At 47.1% G+C, this 24,066-nt stretch overlaps 2 protein-coding genes across 2 annotated transcripts; both read right to left on the reverse strand.

Annotated features, from left to right (window-relative positions):
• Nucleotides 1-2,652: 2,652 nt before the first annotated feature.
• On the reverse strand, nucleotides 2,653-6,024 carry LOC125543534 (protein YeeZ). The gene is made up of 8 exons (XM_048706909.1): nucleotides 5,783-6,024; nucleotides 5,472-5,564; nucleotides 4,815-4,893; nucleotides 4,650-4,728; nucleotides 4,317-4,356; nucleotides 4,107-4,241; nucleotides 3,650-3,787; nucleotides 2,653-3,287 (listed from the first exon to the last, which is right to left on the reverse strand). The coding sequence occupies exons 1-8, from the start codon at nucleotides 5,911-5,913 to the stop codon at nucleotides 3,026-3,028; spliced, it is 957 nt and encodes a 318-aa protein (XP_048562866.1). The 5' UTR covers nucleotides 5,914-6,024; the 3' UTR covers nucleotides 2,653-3,025.
• A 1,203-nt stretch (nucleotides 6,025-7,227) lies between these two features.
• LOC125543533 (bifunctional phosphatase IMPL2, chloroplastic) lies at nucleotides 7,228-10,383 on the reverse strand. Its single transcript, XM_048706907.1, has 9 exons — nucleotides 9,841-10,383; nucleotides 9,276-9,354; nucleotides 9,093-9,187; nucleotides 8,965-9,014; nucleotides 8,513-8,637; nucleotides 8,348-8,414; nucleotides 8,163-8,252; nucleotides 7,818-7,929; nucleotides 7,228-7,579 (listed from the first exon to the last, which is right to left on the reverse strand). The coding sequence occupies exons 1-9, from the start codon at nucleotides 10,175-10,177 to the stop codon at nucleotides 7,509-7,511; spliced, it is 1,026 nt and encodes a 341-aa protein (XP_048562864.1). The 5' UTR covers nucleotides 10,178-10,383; the 3' UTR covers nucleotides 7,228-7,508.
• Nucleotides 10,384-24,066: the final 13,683 nt, after the last annotated feature.

Raw genomic sequence — 24,066 nt, forward strand, 5'->3', positions numbered from 1 at the left:
CTATTAAAAGAAGGCCGTAATATCCCTTAGATTCCAATAGGACCCCGCTACCGTGGGAGGTTAGGACAAAAGATGTCATGCAAGTTCATTCCATAAGCACGTATGACTATTTACGGAATACATGCCTACATTATATTTATGAATTGAAGCTAGTGTCGTATCGCCCTAGGTTATGATTATTATATGATGAATATCATCTAACGAATTCACCGATCCAATGCCTACGAATTTCTCTCATATTGTTTCTGCTAAGTTACTACTGCTTCTGTTACTATTGCACTTGCTACAAAATTATTGCTATCATTGTTACCGTTACTATTGTTGTTGCTACTACTATCAAAACTATCATACTACTTTGCTACTGATCACTTTGCTGTAGATAATTAATCTTCAGGTGTGGTTGAATTGACAACTCAGTTGCTAATACTTGCAAATATTCTTTGGCTCCCCTTGTGTCGAATCAATAAATTTGGGTTGAATACTCTACCCTCGAAAACTGTTGCGATCCCCTATACTTGTGGGTTATCAATTACCATATCTCAAACCCATACAAACTCATGCAACTACGTCGATGCACACGCGTCGTCCGGCTACTCCATCACACTACACTAAACATGCCATCGGACTACCAAAATTTGGCATGTTTGGCTATGGTGGAGTTCATCCATGGTTGTCCTTGCCTTTCCCGATGCCCTTACCGTCGTTCTCGCAGATGTACCAGCCGAAGACACAATACAGATCGAGACGGATTTGCTCCTCGCCGTCGTTGTCGTCCTTCTCCTCCTTTGGTGGCAGTTCGGACATGGCACAGACCGCCGATTCTGCTCTCGGGTGAGGGCACGTGTGTTCCCTCAATGTCGTGTCTTCACAATGCGGGCGCAGATGGCTTCCTCCTCTGCGGCCGCCCATGCCGCCGCATCAGCCGCCACCATTTTCGTCACGATACGGGCCTCAGCGGCCCTTATCCTATCCTTCCCATGGCGGCCGCCCATTCCCGGTGGGACTCATAGTCTGCTCGACCGGTGATGGGGAAGGATCCGGCTGCCGGGACCGCGAGGATCCAGCACCAGAGGACCCGAGCGCCCGGTGAGCCGAAGCTATGGCGTCGCGACGGGCGGATTCGTCCATCGGTCGGGCGCTGTCCTCCCTGGAGCGGCAGAGTGCAATGCAGACTTCCATTGCCTCCTCCAATCCACACAGGATGACACCCCAGTCAACGGAACCGGTCTAGTTGGAGACCGATCCGCTGCCCACCATGTCGGAGACGAGTTTGGGTGGCAGAGGGAGAGGGGAGGGGAGTGGAGTGAAGTGGCTAGGATTTGCTCCGGCGAGAGTATGGGGACGAATATAAGTGGGGTCGGGTGGGTCAGCATGGGCCTGGTCCGGCGTGGCGGGCGTGCTCGGGCGCCTCATATCCACCCCATATTTGAACTGGATATGGGGGATGCCGGTCAGTCCGGACGTTTGTGGCCCGTTTGAGGCATCCGTTTGGGTCAAAAAAACGTAACCGGTCAGTGACCGGGTCCGGATGTTTGAGACGGGTTTGAGAGATCGGACTGTAGATGCTCTCACTGTTTAATCTAGAAGAAAATGAAGCTGGTGCAAGCCTGCAACCTGAGGAATTTTGCGATACCGCGAGGGCAATAATACTACACGTACAGGATATTCATACAAAGCTTTACAGGATGACAACGTGGCCTAATCTAATTGCTCGCTCCCTGATTTTCACGGTGGGGCCGTCCCCCTTAATCAAATTCCAACCAATCACAGCCAACGAGCCTGTAAATCCTCCGTACGTCTAGCATTGTTGTCGCCGCTCGAGTTCGAGGAACTTGCAGTGGATGCCGGAGGGACTGTTTCTGCCTGTTCTGCTTCCACGCCTTCTGCTCCCACTGCTGCGGCTCTCATCACCACCGTGGGCCGTTTCACGCCGTCATCTCCGTCGACGTCGCGGGCCGGCCGGTGTTCCAGCCCGGGGACTCGCAGTGGATGCCCGACGAGGTCGTCCGCGCCATCGCCGCCGAGGACTACGCCACGCCGCTCCCCAGAGACTCCTACTGCACGGGCTGCAAGAAGGTCTTCTGCGCCGCCGCCTGCCCGCACCACAGCAACGGCACGTGCCTCGCCGGCGTCGTTCTCCGTATCGAGGAGCAGGGAGGCGCGCACTGCGTCCGGTGCACGGGCTCCGAGCCGTGGTTCCGCCGCGTGGAGGGCTACCTCGGCGACCTGGTCGGCGAGGAGGAGGAGGAGGGCGAGCTGCTGCTGCTACCGGTGCTGAGGAGGGCGCCGGGCACGTGCGCACAGTGCCATGCCCAGTGGGCGGGCTGGCATTACGAGCAACACTGCTCGCTGCACTGCGTTAACGCCTGGCGCCAGGAGGTCCTTATGCGGAGGGAGCGCCACGAGGCCAGACGCGCTGCAAGGGACCTCGCCAACCTACAAATCCATCACTAAAATGTATTCCTGAATTGCTAGCTAGCTGTAGGTTATTTTCATTTTCCCTAAGTAATTGCTCCCTCTCTGGCTTCTGGCTTCAGATTTGGCCAGCTGCCTGCATTAGGGTTCGTCTTTGTACTCCAACAGACTCCGGTATCTACTGATTCAATGGACATCTAATAGTACTTGATGAATGGGTAATATGGAACATGCACATTAATCTTGCAACTGCATTTATTTTAGTTTTCACTACGTTCGGCAAAATATTCCTTGGGATCATAGTAAATTACTTCAGTCTCAGGTACAATGTGCGGTATCGTGTACAGGTTCATGTTTTTCTTTTCTTTTTTGCTAATAGTGTACAGGTTCACGTTGTACTCCCTCCGTTCCTAAATATAAGTCTTTGTAGAGATTTCACTATGAACCACATATGGATGTATATAGATGCATTTGAGGGTGTAGATTCATTCATTTTGCTTCGTATGTAGTCCATAGTGAAATCTCTACAAAGACTTATATTTAGGAACAGAGGGAGTATCATCCAAACCAAAGGATTGAAAGAAATGCTACTCGCTGCACAGGCTACACATCACTGATTTCCCTCGTCGAACCAGGAATCAAGAATACTCTGCAGCCCTGATCTGTAAGATGGGTGGGCAAGCCTAACGCCCAGTTCCTGTTTCAACCGACAATTAGATACCCGTTTTTCAGCAGCTATAATCCTGTCCTGGCTGTTTGATCCTGCAGAATCCGCTGCGAGATCAGGGTATCTTTTCTCTATCAAGCTCTGAGCAAATGCAAAGACCTCGGATCTCGGGGCAGGGTCATCATCCACCACATTGTATATCTTCCTGGCATTGCATGTGAAACCAATTATCAGTCTCCGGATGTACGGTCATTTTTCTGGATTATACTGAAAACATAAGCTTACAGAACATGACTAGAACAAATATAACCACAGCATGTATGGTAACACTGAAATATGAAGTTGAACACACGGTGAGTATGTGTGATGATGTTTAAAGATCACACTGATATGGCTATTTTGTAGAACAAAGCGAGAGAGAAATACAAACGAAGGGGACTTTTGGTGTTGCAATCTCATATTTGAGCTATGCTATATGTAAACTGTAATGAAGTCTGTGAAAATTGCGTGAAGACTCAAGCAATTGCAAAGAACCATGGAATTATGCAAGCAAGAGAAAACAGAAACCTTGTAGATTTGATGCTCATGCTAGCCAGGATAGCCTGATAGATGTCAGCCACATGGATACGTGCAGTGTACTGTTTGGACTCCCTCAACTTCTGTCTTCGCGAAGAAGATTTTCTCTTAGCTATGGTGTCCAAAGCACTGCAACAACAAATGACGATCATCACAAATACGAAACAAGAATAGTCGTCATACGACGCTTTCAGAGACACGGTATCAGGACGTATAAACAGTCTTCTTGAACAAATCTTCCAACCATTCATCTCTATCACATTGTTTGATGGTTTCTATGATAAAATCCAAAGCAGTCATGAAAAAAGTGCTGACGAGCTTTCATTTCATAGGTGCAAATACATTGGTCCAAATCAGCATATCAATTGTCAAGCATTTCTAGAGTTGACTAATTATTTGATAAGAAATCAAAATAGTAAAATGGATTGAAGTATTAGCATATCTCAACCTTCTTCCAGGCCCATATATCCCACCCAAACGAAGTATAAAAGCTGATAGATCCAGCTCGTCGACAAGATCCAACCATCCTTGTTCAGCGGCATATCTTAACTTGGAAGACTCGCTCTTTGGATTCACTACATGACTGCATATACATCAGTTTCTTCTGCACTTTTAAAAATGTATTGCAAAAACACACACAAACCATTCAGTTTCTTACTCCTCATCAACCCATGCACCACCACAATCACCATACACACCTGGGAAATAATAAGAATTATAAGGCAGTTATCTAAGCCAGCTGGAAGAGCTAACGTACCTAACAAGGGTGAAGAAATAGAAATGTTCTCCTATTCTAGTGCATTGACATGAATGCAGTGTGTAAACCAAGTAAGGGTCCTCAATAAAAACTATTGCACTTAAATGCAGTTCATTTGACTGCCACATGTTAAATAATTCAGTGAAATAGAAACTACCGAAATGCTGTCAATCAATTTCACCCCAAACCAACATACTATTTCATATTAGAGGTGCACACATTGTTTGAACTTACTTGTTGAAGATAGGTAGCATAACCATTGAAGATTACCACTAGTCAGTGTTGTTTGCAGGTCAGCATGTGAAGAAAGCAACTGCATAAGGGATAACCATGAGGCCAAATCAGGACCGCATTCAAGCGAAGCATACTGAATTGAGCAGCAGATAATCGGCAACGTACAGGATCACCAACCCCAGGGATGGGAGGAATGGAGATGAGCAAATGGGTTGCATCTTGCAAAGCATGAAGATTTGCAAGGCTGGAATTGACAGCCATAAGTAATCAGAAAAGGAAATCGACCGTAGACATAAAGATTCATGTATGAGAAAGCAAAATTCACTGGCACCCACACACAGGAGTAAGAGGACCCAGGGCCAGGGGGACACAGGTAGAACAACAAGAGATAAGGATCATATATCGTCATAATAAAATTTCAAGAAAATATATTGGAGTCTAGCACAAAATTTTGGAGTGGCCTTCTTCCCCTAATAATTAAACAATCTGCCATATCTGAAGTATTTGTGTATATAAATGTAGGAGTATTAGTTCCAAAGATTGACTTCACTGCATTTTTAAGCAAATATTTTGGCCTGCATCAGCAAAGAAATTATGTTCAACAGAAAACAAACGAGACTTCATTCACCTTTTCAGATGCGATTCAACTAATAACACTAGTGAAACGTTTGTGGGTCAAAGACTTTCAGCCTACAACCATTTTTGGCTAGACTCATGCATGTTTTTAAGCTAGACGGCCCATTGCATTATTCATTTGGCAAGTGCTCCGCAGCAGAGAACGGTGCTTGAAAGAAGGGTGAGAACAGAGAAAATAAGCCGTACTTGCTTGTTGTGGCATCGAAGACGGAAGCAGTCATGCCCAGCAACTCGAGCTCCATCTTCTTGGCGGCACTGGTGCACGTCCCGGACACACGCCTGCGTTCATCCAGACAGAAATCAAGGAGCGAATTCGGGGGAGGAGGAGATGGCTACAGCAGCGGCAGAACCCAATCTAGTTCGAAACATCGATCAGGGGAGTTGGGGAACCGGAGCTACGGCGACGGAGTGGTCTCAATTTGTGCCGCCGCCGGTCAAAGAGAAAGAGAAGAGGTAGAACGGAGCGAGGAGGGGGCTGAGAGCGACGGCGGACTAACCATCCCTGTGACAGGAGGCGCTCCGAGACGTGGCGGCCGACGAAGCCGGTGCCGAGCACCAGCATGTGCTGAGGCTTCTTCGGCTGCGCGGGCATCGGCGCCGCCGGCTTGGGCGCCATTCCTGGCACCATCGTGGTTGGGGCCTTTGGCGGCGGGGACTGGGATTTCTGTCTTCTGTTTCGGTGTTTCCTTCGTCACTGCAGAGAAACCCACGACTGTTCTTCCGCTGTGCAGCAACAGGTGATTAGGATTCTCGTCTTATCCTTTTAATTCCTTTTTTTCGAGAGATTAAACTTTTAGCCGATCCCTCAAAACTTAATACCAAAAGTGAATCTTTTGCTTTTTCTTTCAAATGTTTGCATACAAAATTTATTTGGAGATTTTTTTTTTGAAAAAGTTTCGATAAATTCATCAACAATCAAGATAGGACAAAGAACAACAGAAATAAAATTTACATCCAGGTCTCGTAGACCACCTAGTGACTTGCCTCTCCCTCATCGGAGTTGGGCAAACCTTGTTGTAGTAGACAGTCTGAAAGTTGTCGTGTTAAGGCCCTATAGGACCAACGCACTAGAACAGCAATTGTCGCCGATGAAGAGAAGCATAGATCGAAAGTATCCGGACATATAGACACATAAATATAGACGAACGAAGACTAGATCCACCAAAGACAAATGTCAATCGACTACCGCGAGATCCGCAGGAGACAAACCTCCACATGCCCTCCAATGATGCTAGAAGTACCACCGGGATGAAGACTGGGCGGGGAGAATCTTATTTCATGTTTAGAGAGCCACCGTCGTCTTGTCTCTTCGAGCACCCTAACAAAACTCAAAAGCCATCCAAAAACATGGCCCTCACACCAACAAGGGTTCAGGATCCACACCACCTCTATGGCACTAAGACCACATGAGACAAGGCAGGCCAGCGGCGTTGTTGGCGGAAAGCACGAGAAACCCTAGCACTGGGTGCTCCTGGGAGCGAGTGAAGGGGTTTGAAGATATATTTTGATAACTTATTAATTTATAACTTCATATAGGATATATATTAAATTCAATGTTATAAGTAAGAATTGTTGCTGTTGCACTTGATCTGGGTACATAACGGCTGATTCGATTAACAATTTCTTACTTAATAGTTCGAGGGATCAAAAGTTCGAGGGATCGGCTAGCTAGTGCTTAATTCCTCAAATGAAAAAAAGGTCTTCCTAAATATAACTTTTGAGGGATTAGCTAGAGATGTCATTACTGTCACTACAGCTCTTGCTTATCTACTACAGTACTTGCTCACTGTAACGCACTCTCAATCTACAGCTGGATGATGGCTGATTCCTCTCAATGCAGATAACGTACTCTGCCCCAATTAGCAACTAAATCCAGCTGGTTTTAGATCAGTCAGGTAGAATCGCTGCTTAGAGATTTTTGAGTAACCGAGCCAGCATCACATAGAACTATAGACCCCTCTGATAAAAGAAAAACATAGAAGAACTACATGGTGCAATCAAGTCGCTCAGCGATCATCGAATGACTTGAGTAACTGAGTACATAACGGCTGATCATAACACACCACAAGAAACCACTGAACATTATTGAGTATATAAAGGGTGCACCGTGAACAACTTGATTTACCCACTGTGGAAGCGTACAGACTCAGCTTTATTGGATAGATGAATAAGAGTTGCAGCCTTCTAAATGAACAACAGGAGCCGCCTCGCGCTGCAGGCAGGCTAGCGCCACCTCAACGCTGCTAGGGCCTGCCCATGGACACGGGAATCTCCGGCTGCCACCACGTTGAAACCTGAACCAAAATGAAGAGAAAGAATCACACCTTTGGTACCAGGAACATTGGTTTTCTGCTAAACAGAAGCAGCAAATATGCTTGAATGAAATGCCCCGTGCCAGTTTTGAATCTCGATATTTACGTAGTGTTGCGATTTCTTAAGTGGAGGGATGCAAGGTAGAAAGAACTGAGGGATGCAAAATAGAAGTTATTTTGAAGCAAAATTTGGTGAAATCAAGAAGACTGAGTATTATACTTGTCGGCTGAGATTCCGAAGAGACAGGCCAGTGGAGCTTGTTCCCTTCCCAATCAGTTATTGAGCCCCCAGCTCCTTCAATCACCGGTACCAGCGAGAGAAAATCGTATGGCTTCACAACAGAATAAATTATCTTAGTAAATAACTTTAGTATATTCGATGCGTTTGAAAGAATAATATTGGGCTGGTCAAAGAGAGATACTGACAAAACGAACCCAACTTAAATACAAAGATAGCTTGAGCTGAAAACTGACTACCAGGCTCAGATTTGGTCCATTCCAAGCACCACTAAAAATAAAACAAACACCATTTCACAAAATATACATCCAGGATAGTGTTATATACCTTCAATCCAGATTCAACAACAAGATCCACAAAACCAGAAGCTAGGAGAGCATAAGCATAACAATCACAGCCATACAATGGGACTTTCACCTTGCATAACAAACGAGTAAAACGGCAAGCATGTGAGTTGTGGCGTTGATGGTGCAAGTTTGCCAACCATATGTAGTTACAAGAATGGTACGTACCTTGTCTCTTACACGAATAAATGCATCTTCAGCATCTCCTTCAAAGAGATGTGGACTCGTCGTATATCTGACACATGCACAACACTGATTATTATACACAGGCCGAATAATTCAACATTGCAATGTCATGTATTATTTCTATGTACTAAAACTTAATATACCTACAAGTAAGCTTGCGCCAGTACATTGCAAGGACGGACAGATATTTCTTGTCCATTTAAGGTAGTTTTCTTCCCGTCCACCCCAACCCATCTCTCTCTCAAGATTGGCTGATCAATAATGCCCATAACCTAAATAAAAGAAGAATAGTCAATGGCAAGTAATATAGAATAAATGTCAAACATATATGACACACATAGACAGCATGTCCAGAAGAGACTTTAGTGTATATATATATGATATGTTCAAATTAAAACAAAAAAAATATTTTACAGATTGCATCGAATATCATGTAGCTGTAGTTCTTTAGTGACGCTACCAACAAAATAAAGTTAAATCACTGGGTACAAGTAACTATATATCATAGACTGCTATCCAGTACAGTTTCCTGCAGGTAGTAGTTAAAAAAATGGACAAAAACAAGGAGAGCTGATATGAGAAAGAGAAAATTAGCATACCGGCTTTCCATTGTGAAGAAGCGCAATAAGCGTACCAAAAAGAGGCTTGCCTGCGAACAACAAATCAGCATCCATCATTGTTGGTTAAGCTGAAATTAGTTGGCCTACACACGGTTACAATTCAGTACCAGTTATGAAGCTCTTTGTTCCATCTATGGGATCCAATACCCAAACATAGTCAGCAGACTTCTCCGCACACCTCCAACCGTTCTCCTCGCCGAAACTGCATGAACCCAGTAAAGGTTGCATTATTTATCATGCAGGTGCGTTGAAAGTGAGCTGGAATATTGGCATTGGGAGTACAAGCTCACACAGCATGAGTAGGAAAGCTCTTCAGTATGACTGACGTCATTGCTTCCTCTGCTTCTCTATCAGCGATCGTGACCGGACCTGGAAAAAATTCGGTAAATCCAGTTCAAGACCACATACAATTATGGAGCCTCCGATCAAGATCCCACCTTTTGATTTGAGTAATAAAGAAATGTCCAGCTCAACTGTTCTACAATTTGGACATGATTCACAGCCACATTCAGATTTCCTCTACAAGTACATATTCACTTTTCCGAAACAATGTACAAATATTATTACAACAAACAAAAATAATACATAGGACAAAACTATGGCAAGGCATTTGTAGCCACCTATGTTTTGAGGACAGAAGGATGAGCCATTCTAACCAACCTATCACCAGAGTAAAAAACAGTAGAACAATAGTATCACCCAAACGGATGATTTCATTTTCCGATTCAACTATAAGCAAACAGGAATCAGAAAAAAAATAGTATTAAGAGGAGCAAACTATCATCACTCCAACAACCAACACCTGGCTACAACCCCTTCAAAATGCCTGTAAGTAGAGAGGAGGAGGGCACGAACTGTGGTCCTCTTTGTCGATGATCTCGAAGCGCTGCCTGAAGTACTTCCTGAGCACCTCCCCCGCCGCATCCGCCGCGCTCTGGGCCACCGCCACCAGCCGCTCCATCTCCACCCCTTCCTTACCCGCCGCAGCCACCGCCCAGCCCCCCGCCTCAGAGGGCGAGGCTCGAACCGAGCCCATCCAACGGCCCGCTATCCCACACGCCCGACCCGCCGCCGCGGAGGAGAAGGTTGCCAGGAGGGAGGGCGAGCGGAGGTGGTGACGGAGGCTAGGTTTTGTGAAGGCGGGGTTGGGAAGGGGAAAGGTGAGTGGGATGGTGGAGATTGGGGGAAGCATCTGGGAGGAAAAAAGCGGCGGCAGGCGGCGAGGTTTAAATGGTGTCGCCGCGCGGAGAGGGAGCGGTGGAGGGTGACGACCACCGCGGCGAGCTGGATTCGGCGGGTTTTGGCCGCGCCGCCGCCGTACCGCCGCTTCAGGAAAGGTTCGTTTAGGTTGGTGTGATGAGTGATGACAATCTTTTTTCTGACAACGTGAACGTCAACTGCCGGCCGTCGATATCCCCCTCGCGGCAACAATGCTAGACGTACGGGCGGTGTACGGAGGATTTACAGGCTCGTTGGCTGTGATTGGTTGGAATTTGATTAAGGAGGACGGCCCTACCCTGAAAATCAGGGGGCGAGCAATTGTTGTAGGTGTCCAAGTAGGCGTCGTCGGCAGGAGGTGAGTCGTTGGAGTCGGAGCCGTCGGGGACGTCCGAGGGGTCAATGAAGCTCTTCATCCTCCGGGCAGCGTGGTCCTGCTTCCTCTTAAGCTTAGCTACTCTCGCCGCCTCTGCCTCGCACGTGGACTGCTCCAATGCAAGCCGGAACACCTTGGCGTTTTTCCAATGAAGCCGGCGGGTGTCCGCCTCCACCATCTAAGCAATCGGCGGTAGACCCACGCGAGGAGGCACCCCTCTTCATCGGGCACTGCCGGCGGCCCGTGGCGGCGGCAAGAGACTGTGCGACCACATCCGAGGCCGCCGCCCTCTCCTCAGCCTGCTGCCTCTTGTGGTGGGTGGTGTGCACCTCGGATTCGGGTGTGCGCATCTGCGGCGTCGGCGGAGCGGGCACTATCAGATTTGATCCTTACAATTAACGAGTACAAGGGGATTGACAACTCTTTTGCCCGCGTTGGGTGCAAGTATTTGCTCTTGTGTGTAGGTACTGCTGAAGGTGTAGGAACAAAGTATGTCTACCAGGGGGGGTCAATGGGAGTTTTAAATTTTCTTCGGAAAACTTAAATCTCTGAGAACCCAGCAGCGGAATAAAGGATAAACAAGCTAAGATGAACTACAAAGAAGTATCGAAGGGAAACTAAAGCATGCATCAAAGTAAATTACATGAATGGAATGCATCGGAAGTAAACATGAGTGACAGAGGTAACCGAAGATGCTCGATGGTGACAAGGTATTTGTTCAACCAGTTCGTCCTTCTGCATAAGGACTACGTCTGGTTGGAGGGGCTGTGACTTAACATGGAAGATAAACTCTCTTCACCCTATTCTCCTCGACAATCGATTCGTCAACCGATGCCGATCACTCGTGGTAGATACTTGAAGGCGATCACCAAACCTTTACAGACTTCTTCTTCAAGAACCACAATCACTCTTGGTCTCCGAAGAAATTGACACCTAACCGTCTAGACAGTTTGCAGCTCTCAAGAGTAATAGGCGGAGCGTACTAAACTTAGATTCCAGTGATGTCGAACCACTATCTAATTCTTTGGCTCTAGGGTTTTTATCTCGATGGATTTTAAACTCAAATCGCTCAGAGAGGGGGTTGCTCAACAATCTTCTCAAAATCAAATGGAGCAGCTGCCAGACAAAGCCGGCGCGGGGTCGTTATTTATAGCCGCAGCCTTCCCAAATGAGAAATGACCATTTTGGACACGAGGTCCAGCCAATGGCCAACCGACACGTTCACAACAGTCGGATTTTGGAGCAATGGTAACATTACTTGAGGAACAAGTAATGCTAACTCTTCGGTCTGATACAAATCTCTTGCAGCGAAGAAGATCACAGTCTCTTGCTGGCAAGTATTTGCTCGGAGCACAAAGAGATTTCTCTCACAACTTTCAAGGTTTTGGGTTTAGCATCAGAGAATCAAAGCTTTGAGACACTATACCCCTCTTAATAGTACAATGGTCCTATGACTGAATGAAAGAAGAAGAACAACGAAATACTAAATGCTACATCTTCACTTCACCTTCATTCTTCCTCGTACACAGTCATTTGCTTCGGACATGCACCGAACCAATTGCTTTGACTTCAACAATTTTTAGGGGTCGCTCTTGATAGCTTTATCTTTGGTGATAACCTTCACTGCTGTGCAGGGAGATTATCTTCGTCGTTTGCATCAAACTCCTCGATACATCAAGGACTTGTTACTTTGTGTGCACTAGCAAACGCATAAGTCCCATACTGTTTATGTCAACAAACTCCGAAACATAAGGGGTCTATCATTGCACCAACAATCTCCCCCTTTTTGGACGGTTGTTGACAAAACAGATAATCATCAAAGTGAAGATAGATAATTGAAATGTAAATCAAACAAGAGTGAACTTGCGTTACTTGACTCGATGATGAAATATACTCGCCCTGGATGTATGTAGGGTCAATATATATACAATGATATTCCTTGCAATTCATTCGAGTGTGTGGAGGATTTCAATCATACGAGGTAATGATTCACACTGATGATAGATAATCCAACGAGAATAAAGTGCGATGATCTATAACTTCTGTTAATAATTCCACTTGCAAAACAATAAGCTTCAACAGAGAATAGTGCAGTAGGTGGGGTTATTAATAGTACAACCCATAACAGAAGTTTTACATTAGAGCACAAGAAATGGCGTACCGAGAAAACGCAAACACCAAATCCAACAGAGCAAATCTATCAACACTCTCGATGTTATTCTCCCCCTTTTGTCAATTAGTGTAAGAAAGGTGACGAAAAACACGAGTGTCAGAAAACGGTGAATGTGATTCACTCTGGGGCATCGCCTGATGAAGGGCCCGAAGAAGTTTCTGATTCGGAAGTGTCTGGAACATCTTCATCTTCAGCAGCAGCAGCAACTGATCCTTCTAGACTGACTTGAGTCTTGGAAGAAGAAGGCGTAGTTGGGTCAGCTTTGAGAGTCTTGCGAGACAGAGGATTTGCTTCAGCAGGTTTTTCAGTAGGCGATGTGGCTTCTGATTCGTCAAGTAATTTGCGTAGCTGAATTCGAAGTAAATTCGTAGTAGGTTCACGAGCTGTCAAGGGTGGAGTGGAGCGATCTTGATAATCTTCAGCGAACCCTTGGTCAATGTATTGATAGAGTTCTTGGAGGTGAGAATTTTTGAGTTGCTTCTTGGAGAAAAATTTCCGAAGCAACTTCCATAAGCACTTCTTGTTTTCTGTTGTAATCATATGCACAACTTTTGTTCAGTTGTGAATAACATTAAGTTCAGCAGCCAGATGCTCTTTTTCTTGACGATCTTCGGACATATGCTTCAATAGCAATTGTTGGGTGCGCATGCTAACTTCAAAGATGTGAAGGATGTTGAGTGTTCGGCATATGATCACGTTTAGGTAGCTTGGGTCCATTGAAGGTAGAATGATAATCAGGACTTGCCTCTGGAGCTTCTCCCGAAGAGAAATCTGCCATTACTCTCAGCGTATCACGCACGGGAGGAATGAAGCTTTTATGGCTGACCTTGGCAAGATATCCAGTCTTCATTGCATGGTCAATCACCTTCTGAATCCAGGGTGCATACACCTTGGTGTGTGAGTAGTTTACCACAGACCTTTGGGTCCAAAATTATTAGCTAGATCGATTCTTCTCTCTCTTTGGATCTCAATACAAATTTCTCCTCGATTCTCTTGGAGATCTATTTGATGTAACTCTTTTTGCGGTGTGTTTGTCGAGATCCGATGTATTGTGGGTTTATGATCAAGATTATCTATGAACAATATTTGATTCTTCTCTGAATTCTTATATGCATGATTTGATATCTTTGCAAGTCTCTTCGAATTATCAGTTTGGTTTGGCCTACTAGATTGATCTTTCTTGCAATGGGAGAAGTGCTTAGCTTTGGGTTCAATATTGCGGTGCTCGATCCTAGTGAAAGAAAGGGAAACGACACGTATTGTATTGTTGCCATCGAGGATAAAAAGATGGGGTTTATATCATATTGCTTGAGTTTATCCCTCTACATCATGTCATCTTGCCTAATGCGTTACTCTGTTCTTATGAACTTAATACTCTAGATGCATGTTGGATAGCGGTCGATGTGTGGAGTAATAGTAGTAGATGCAGAATCGCTTCGGTCTACTTGTCACGGACGTGATGCCTATGTTCATGATCATGCCTAGATATTCTCATAACTATGCGCTTTTCTATCAATTGCTCGACAGTAATTTGTTCACCCACCGTAAAATATGCTATCTTGAGAGAAGCCACTAGTGAAACCTATGGCCCCCGGGTCTATTTTCCATCATATTAATCTCCCGTCAACTAGCTATTTCTGTCGCCGTTTATTTTGCAATCTTTATTTTCCAATCTATACAACAAAAATACCAAAAATATTTATCTTATTATCTTTATCAGGTCTCACTTTCGTAAGTAACCGTGAAGGGATTGACAACCCCTTTATCGTGTTGGTTGCGAGGTTCTTGTTTGTTTGTGCAGGTACTAGGCGATTTTCGTGTAGTCTCCTACTGGATTGATACCTTGGTTCTCAAAACCGATGGAAATACTTACGCTACTTTGCTGCATCACCCTTTCCTCTTCAAGGGAAAACCAACGCATGCTCAAGAGTAGGGGTGGGCATAAAAACCGACAAACTGAAGACCGAACCGACACCGATACCGAAAAAACCGAAATTTCGGTTTTTAATGCTGCTATAGAAAAATTCGGTTTTTAGCTTTACTAACCGAACATACTTCGGTTGGTTTGGTTTTAACTCGGTTAACTAAAAAGGAAACCGAATATGCGTCAGGGCGCACGAACCTACAGCCAAACGAGTAGTAGCCTCTGCATCGCGCGCGCAAAGAGCAAGTCAGCGACAAAAAAGTAGGCATGGGTCCAAGCCAACGAACCTGCATGCAAGGCCCAACCTGTTATGGGCTTATTTTTCTCTTGTAGGGCTCTACTGTAGTCTATTCATAACAGCAGGAGGAGCTCCCGCTGGTTTGTTTAGTCCCACCTCGGCCAGCGACACAAAAAGAGTTGGAGTGCTAGCCTATATAAGAGCGCAGATGTATCTAAGGTACCCAAGCAGCTGATTTTGCATGGCAGACCCAGCGTACGGTATAAACCGAATACCAAACCGAAAAACTCGGTTAACCGAATTTTCGGTTAGTGCTTTTGTGTTGCATTTTTCGGTTTTCAACTTTGCAAACCGAATGTATAAAAATACCGAATGGTAGAAACCGAATTTTCGGTTTATACCGAATGCCCAGGCCTACTCAAGAGGTAGCAGTATTGCACTCCTGATGAAGCAATTCATGGAAAGGAAACAAATAATGAGCACAAGGTGCGCATTCAGAGGATTGAAAGGAGATGGGCACGGGAATGGAGGGAGTAAAAATATGTCACTCCTATGTACACGAAGAAATTCACAGTACTTCAGGAGCGTCCGCAAGTTCTTCAGCTCCTCCGCAGTCCTCAATAGGCCCAACTTTGCCGAAGACCAAGGCCACTGCCGGACGAGGCACTAGACCAAGTCCTCACAAGAAGCAGGTTGCCTTTCATGTGCTGTCTAGTGAAGACGAGGCTGATGATGAAGAATTGAAAGAAATCATCAGAGACAGACAACAAAGGGCCGCTAGAGCCAAAGGCACAGATGTGCCTCTTCGGTTGGATCCCAAGCTGATCCTAGACTTCATTGATCTCTGGCACAAGAACTGTTGGGGATATAATTATTTACGTAAGCCGCCCAGGAGGGGCCGGGTTACGCAAAGAGAAGCCCATCTGAAGCCCAAGACCAAGATGTGAAGATGGCGGTTCAGTAAAGGGTCTAAAGGCCCACAGATGATTTAGGGCCCATGGTGATAAACCGCCATGAGGGCGCGACTTGTATTGTAAGGTAGAAATAACTAGTCACCGAGCCAGACACTGTTTATGAGCCGGCCGGGACTCTGTAAGCCGTAGGGCGTCGACCCGTGTATATAAGGGGACGACCCGCTGGCGGCTTAGGGACAGAAAAAACAAGAGATCGAGAACCGGGCATAGCGTATCTCGCTCCTTGGTCATCGAAAGCTCAAGCAATTCCAACCTAACTAGACGTAGGCCTTCCTTCACCGTAAGGGGCTGAACTAGTATAAAGCTCGCGTGTCCTTTGTCCCGATTAACCCCTTTAAGCTTCCTAGTTGCGATGGCTCCACGATCAAGTCCTTGCAAGAGGACATCTGCCGTGACAATTCCACGACAGTTGGCGCCCACCGTGGGGCCAGCGCGCGGTGGATTTGAGTTCTTAAAGGGCAGCTTCGAAGGGCTCAAGGGATACGCAGTTGGCCGGATGACCAAGAGTCGTCGCGGCAGATCTACATCGACGACGAAGGCTGGGGCCCCGACGCCAGCTCAATTGAGTACGGCTACCGGGTCCCATTTGGCGGAATTTACGTCTTCATCGGCCGGATTGGTGAGCCGGGCCCTGAGCCAGACAGCTGCACCGACCTCGTCGAGACGGTTCAGCGTGCGAAACCCGCCCGAGCTCAACCCGTCGTGAAGCGTGCCTTTGTGGGTTGCATCCATGGAGGTGAACTTCCTGAAGGATCTGAAGGTGATGGTGAGCCGGCCGTCCTCTCTAACGGTGATTCATCCGCCGGCTCAACAGATTCGTTGTATCAAGTTCAAGATGGTGTGCTTGGGGGGCTGTTCCGATGGCAGCACTATTCCGGACCTCTCAGAGTCGCCAAACTGGGCAGGAGTCTTCATGGCTGGTACTCAACCCGGCCAAAATTCTACGGCCTCAGCGGTGATAACGTCCGGGTTAGGAGCAGCCGGGGCAGGAGGCCCCGTGCGCTCACCGGCTCAGGTGCTGATGGATCTCATGGATAGCTTACGGCTTTGTTAACTGTTACAATCATCCCTGCGAACCAATCTGAGCATGAGGCAGAGGTGGCACAGGTTCGCGACGAGATTGCCCGAGTCAAGGAAACCTTAGCAGCTGAGGACGTTAGATTAGCAGCAGAGCGGGCGGCTTTGGACGTACGGGCGCAACAACTTCAGGCAGAGGCCTTGCAGCTCACGTTGAGCTTAAACGCATCTAATGAGGTAATGAGGAGGAGACATCAGAAAACTCAGTCCTGTTTACCTCAGAATTATGATCCTCGGAATCTCTTTGCTACACCCGGGGCCGGCCCAAGTAACCCGCCAGGTGCGAATCAGCTTATTACATCCGGAGCGGGAGGTCCAGTCCAGCCTTAGGGGATGGCACCTCCTCACGGCAATATGGCACCGCCCAATTACGTACCAATACCACAGGGTCACTTCTCCAACCCCATGGAGAACTTAATCACAGCATCAACACGTTTGGCAGCTCTCCCAGTAGATGGGGATGATCCGACAGCGGTGGAAACCCGAAAGATCAGAGAACTTGTCCAAACAGCCCTGGCTCAACAAGAGACCTACTCCTACAGCCGGGATAGGATTCACTTGACTCCTCCGCCCTGGTTAGCCCCGCCTCGTCAAAATCGGAGCCCGAGTTACAGTAGACACATGGAGTCAGAGGCCTTGTCAAGTAACACTCAGCGCCAGAACCAGCCCGGCGGGTATAACCCGGTTCAGGATCGGATACGTCAGGAGGACGAGCGGGCGGCTCAGCTAGCGGCTCAGCTAGCAGCCCAACAGAACTCACCGGCTTACCCGACGACTTCCGTTGAGGCGGGAGTTGCTACTAGAACCGGAGGAGTTCCTTGTCTGGTACCGGCTCTACGTAATGTACGTCTGCCCAAGGATTTCAAGGGACCTCGGAAGGTGCCGAATTATACGGCCGATTTACAGCCTGGGGCGTGGATTGAAAGTTACGAGATGGCTATGGAGCTGCTGGAGGTTAGTGATGAAGCGATGGCTAAATATTTCACCATGATGTTGGATGGAACGGCCCGTTCTTGGTTAAAGGGTTTGCCACCCAACTCCATTAGTTCATGGGTGGAGCTAAAGGCCCGTTTCATCCAGAACTTTAAGGATACTTGCAAGCAGTCTATGTCAATTGTGGATCTGACAAATTGTAAGCAGGAAGAAGGTGAATCTACGACTCATTGGGTGCGCCGGGTCAAAGATATAATACATTCTTCTAATAAGATGGATGCCGGCTCAGCAGTTCTCATGCTGGAGAAGAATTGCCGCTTTGAGCCTCTGAGACAGAAGCTGGGGCGCCTTAAGCGTGATTGCAAATGATATGGGGACGCTGATGGCGGCTTTAGTCAAGTATGCCGATTCTGATAGTACCAAGGACCTCGCGTCTGATGATGAAAAGACGGGGAAGGGAAAGAAGAACAGTAATGGAAAGGGTCAGCAGCATAACCCGGCAAGTCAAGGAGGCAATAAGCGTAAGGTGGACGGTAACCCGGAATTTGTGGCCAATGCGCAGGGTAACAATCAGAAGCGCAAAGGGAATCCACCCTGGTTTGGTGGGTCAGGACCGTCTCTTGAGCAACTACTCAATGAGCCCTGCCCGAAATACGGCACCCGGGAACGACCAGCGACTCATTTATGGAAGGATTGCGCAATCATGAAAGCTTTCAAGAATTCTAATACGTTTGATGGAAATCAAGGCCCAAGCGGTGGCTCAGGAGCCGGCGGCTTTCATGGCCCGGGCGGTGGTTCAGGATCCGGTTTTCAGGGAAACCAGGGTGGTTATAATCAACAGCAGTCTGGTCAAGGAGGTCAGCAGCAGCAGTCGGGTTATCAGAGCCATCCAAAACAGTTAAACAGTGGGCAGTATCACGTATTCACCACAAGTTTGTGTAAACGTGATCAGAAAGTTCATAAGAGGGCTGTGAATTCTGTTGAACCGGCTGTCCCTCGTTACTTGAGGTGGTCGGAACAGCCTATTGTCTGGAGCAGGGAGGATCACCCTCCCCGGGTTGATAATCCGGGTCAACTAGCCCTAGTGGTGGCACTGCAGGTTGGTGGGTATAAATTTACTAAGGTGCTCATGGATGGAGGTAGCAGCATAAACATCCTCTATTACGAGACCTTTCGGCGCATAGGCTTAACTGACAAGAATTTAAAGACTTCCAACACCGTCTTCCATAGAGTGGTGCCCGGTAAGTCGGCATATCCTGTGGGCAAGATTGAGCTAGAGGTGGCCTTCGGAGACGAGCATGATTCTAGGGCGGAAAAGTTAACTTTTGAAGTGGTCAAAATCAAGAGTCCATATCACGCTTTGTTCGGGCGGCCGGCCTATGCCAAGTTCATGGCACGGCCGTGTTATGTTTATCTACAGCTCAAGATGCCGGGTTACAAGGGTACCATCACTATGCATGGAAGCCGAAAGATGACCCTGGAGTGTGAAGAAGGCGATGCGGCTTACGCCGAGTCTGTCTGTGCAGCAGAGGAGCTCAAATTTTATCAAGATAACGTTGACCCGGCGGATATGACTTCTCTCAAGAAGCCGACTATGGAGCATGACCCGGCCATGAAGTTTAAATCGGCTGTAGAGACTAAGCTTGTTGATTTTACTCCGGGCGATTCATGTAAGCAATTCAGCATCAGTGCCAACTTGGATCCTAAATAGGAAAGCGCGCTCATCGAGTTCATCCGTGAGAACCGGGACATCTTTGCATGGAAACCTTCTGACATGCCAGGTGTACCGAGAGGACTCGCTGAGCACACTCTTAATATTGATCCGAAATATAAGCCGATCAGGCAGTTTCTGCGGCGATTCAATGAAGAGCGACGAAAAGCTATAGGAGAAGAGGTCGCCCGGCTCTTGGCAGCTGGGTTTATTGTCGAAGTTTTTCACCCAGAGTGGTTGGCTAACCCGGTACTCGTACTCAAGAAAAATGGCACCTGGCGGATGTGTGTGGATTACACGGACTTAAATAAGGCTTGTCCGGCTGATCCTTTTGCCCTCCCCCGTATTAATCAAATCATTGATGCTACGGCAGGTTGTGCGCGTTTGAGCTTTTTGGATGCTTATTCTGGTTATCATCAGATCAAGATGGCAGTTAAGGACCAGGAGAAGACGGCTTTCATCACCCCGTTTGGAGCCTTCTGCTATGTGTCTATGCCTTTTGGGCTCAAGAGTGCCCAGGCAACTTATCAACGGTGTGTACAGAATTGTCTCCACAATCAGATTGGGCGCAATGTTCATGCCTATGTGGATGACATAGTAGTGAAATCCAGAGAGGCGGAAACCTTGATATCTGATCTCAGAGAAACCTTTGACAATCTCCGGGTTTACAAAATGATGCTTAACCCGGAGAAGTGTGTATTTGGTGTGCCTGCAGGCAAGCTTTTGGGATTCTTGGTCTCAAACAGGGGCATCGAGGCTAATCCAGAGAAGATTAAGGCGATCACTTCTTTGGCTAAACCGGCATGTATTAATGATGTTCAACGATTGGCGGGTCGTGTTGCCGCTTTAAGCCGGTTCATAAGCCGGTTAGGTGAGAAGGCCCTACCGCTGTACCAATTAATGAAGAAGGCAGACACCTTTGTCTGGAGTGATGCTGCTAATGCTGCTTTTGAGGATTTGAAGAGGCAGTTATCTGAGCCACCAGTTCTTGCGGCTCCCATTGACAAAGAGCCTTTGCTGTTATATGTGGCTGCTAATTCACGAGCCGTCAGTGTGGCAATTGTGGTAGAGCGCAAGGAGGCTGGTAAGGAACATCCGGTTCAACGGCCGGTTTATTATGTCAGTGAGGTACTCATCGAGTCAAAACAAAGGTATCCTCATTGGCAGCAACTTATTTACGGGGTGTTCATGGCAAGCCGGAAGCTGAAGCAGTACTTCCAAGGTCACCCTATCACTGTGGTAAGTTCTTCCCCCTTGGGAGACATTATTCAGAACAGAGAGGCTACAGGACGAGTCGCCAAATGGGCCATCAAGCTCGGGCCTCATGGTCTGAAGTACGTACCGCGTACTGCCATTAAGTCTCAAGCTTTGGTGGATTTCATCAACGACTGGACAGAGCTACAGGCACCTGAGGAGAATCCCGATAACACTTATTGGATTATTCACTTTGATGGGTCCAGACAGTTGGAAGGCTCGGGGGCTGGAGTTGTATTAACTTCCCCTCGAGGTGACAAATTTTGTTATGTGCTCCGGCTTATGTTTCCTTGCACTAACAATGCAGCTGAGTACGAGGCCCTGCTCCATGGTCTCCGGATGGCCAAAGAGATGAACTTGAGCCGGGTAAGATGCTTAGGAGACTCAGACCTTGTGGCTCAACAGGTGTCAGGCAAGTGGGACTCTAAAGATCCCCTCATGGCGGCTTACCGTCGTGAAGTCGATGCTGTGGCTGGATATTTCAAGGGTTACGTAGTGGAACACATTGATCGAAGAAAGAATGAGGCGGCTGATGCCTTAAGCCGGCTGGGGTCTCAGCGTAAGCCGGTGCCGCCTAACACCTTTCTTGATGTTTTGCATAATCCTTCTGTTAAGTTACCTACAGAAGAAGATCTGGCAATACCAGACCCGGAGGCACAGCTGGTGGCGGCTATCCACATTATCCCGGATTGGACAGTGCCTTATTTGGCTTACATGACCCGAGGAGAGTTGCCTGAAGATGATACCTTGGCAAGACAGATCGTCCGGTGGTCTAAGTCCATGACAATTGTCAATGGCGAGTTACATCATTACAGCGTCACTGGCGCGATTCAACGTTGGTGTCACCTGCAGAGGGTCAGGAGATCCTTTGTGAGATTCATGAAGGCGATTGTGGTCATCACGCCGGCTCAAAATCTCTTGTGGCCAAAGCTTTCTGTCATGGGTTTTATTGGCTGACAGCTCATGCTGATGCAGAAGACCTGGTCAGTAAATGTGACGGATGTCAGAAATTCTCACAACGAGCCCATGCGTCGGCTCAAGAATTGAGGATGATTCCAATTACCTGGCCATTTGCAGTCTGGGGGCTTGATATGGTCGGGCCTTTCAAAAGATCTAAGGATAAAAAGACTCACCTCTTGGTGGCGGTTGACAAGTTCACAAAGTGGGTGGAGGCGGAGCCAGTGAGTAAGTGTGATGCAGCCACAGCAGTCCAGTTTATGAAAAAGGTGATTTTTCACTTTGGTTTTCCACACAGCATCATAACTGATAATGGTACTAACCTTTCCAAAGGAGCTATGGAAGAGTTCTGTCAACGAGAGCATATTCGGCTTGACGTTTCAGCTGTAGCTCACCCTCAATCAAATGGTCAAGCAGAACGAGCCAATCAAGAAATCTTGAAGGGTATCAAGCCCCGGCTCTTGGTCCCCTTACAGCGGACGCCGGGTTGTTGGGTGGAGGAGTTACCTTCTGTACTCTGGAGCATCAATACTACACCTAATAGATCTACGGGTTACACGCCTTTCTTTATGGTGTATGGAGCAGAGGCGGTCCTGCCAAGTGACATCCGTCACGATTCACCCCGTGTGGCGGCTTATGTTGAGGAAGACAATGAAAAATCTCGGCAAGATGCACTTGACCTGTTGGATGAAGAGCGAGACTTGGCAATAGCCCGTTCGGCGATTTACCAGCAAGACCTGCGCCGCTACCACAGCTGCCGGGTTAAGTCCAGAACCTTTCAGGAAGGCGACTTAGTGCTCCGATTCATCCAGGATCAATCTAACATGCATGAGCTATCCCCTCCTTGGGAAGGATCCTTTGTGGTCAGCAAGAATCTGAACAATGGATCATACTACCTTATCGATGTTCGGGAACACAAAGACTCACGTAAGTCGGAGGAGGAGACCCGTCGGCCGTGGAATATCGCTCATCTTCGGCCTTATTATACTTGAGCCGTCGGCTCTAAGGTGTATATACTTATACTATGTATATTATATAAAGCAATAAAGCAGGACCTCTGTCCTTTTTTCCACTCCCAAAAAGGTTTATGTGTTTTCCTTGTCAGGTGGTGGAGATGACCAAGGAGAAGCGGATCATATCTGAATCTGGCTTTCCTTTGGTCCGACTTATGATCATATCTGAATCTAGCCGTGATCACTTGGGGGCTTCCTATTCAAACATAGGTCGTATTCGAACCAAAGAGAACATAGCTGTCGATACCCACTTGATCGGCATACTGCCAAACCCACTTGGGGGCTTCTTGATCATATCTGAATCATAGCTTAACTCCTTTTGGGTCTGACGTGGATCGTATTCGAATCAGCGTCATTAAACAACTCTTATGGTCACTTGGGGGCTTCCTGTTCAAACATAGGTCGTATTCGAACCAAAGAGAACATAGCTGTCGATACCCACTTGATCGGCATCGCCACAACCACTGGGGGCTAACAGATCGTATCCGAATCTTAGCTCAACCCCTTTGGAACGGGTCACTGATCGTATTCGAATCAGAAACCCTTGAATTTTGTTCATCATATTTTACATGTGCCAACATTAGATATCTTGTGACCCTCTTGAAGGTACAATGGAATACATTACAATCTTCCAGAATTAATATTAGTTACATCAGGTTGTTAAGAACCAGGTGAACTTGTATGTGCCAATTTTCAGGAGTTAACTTTACCCTCAGGGGTTGGTTTATATAAGCCGGAAAAACAGTTGTAAGCACTACATGGCAATGTAAGGTATTTCTGCAAAGGGCATAACAGATTCATATAAAGTATATAGTGACGGCAGCTTATGCAAGTACTAAAGGCCATAAGCATACGCAAAGGCATAGCAAAACTCAAGGTATTTTTTACTCTATTACAAGACTCTCCGAGTCTGAATGATGCGGCATTGTTTTTCTACAACTACATAAGCAGGTGGCGCCTGATAATCTACTCTTGGGGTTGATTTGAAGCCTCCGGGTTATCCTTCCCCGCCTCTCCGCCGGCTGCTTTGTCCTGGAAGGATGATGAGGCCCAGTCAATGCCACTCAAGGCCTCAAACTCAGCTTCATCATCTATTAAACCGGTTGGGTCGACTTCAGGAGCAAAGGTGTGCTTACGGGTTGGAGGGATCAAGCTGACATCGTCATAATGCGGCATGGGGATTCTCCGATTCTCCTTGTCATAACCCGGCTGACACTTGGAGAGGTCAGTGTC

The sequence above is a fragment of the Triticum urartu genome, chromosome 3, assembly GCF_003073215.2.
Source record: "Triticum urartu cultivar G1812 chromosome 3, Tu2.1, whole genome shotgun sequence".
In the NCBI taxonomy this organism is placed as follows: Eukaryota; Viridiplantae; Streptophyta; class Magnoliopsida; order Poales; family Poaceae; genus Triticum; species Triticum urartu.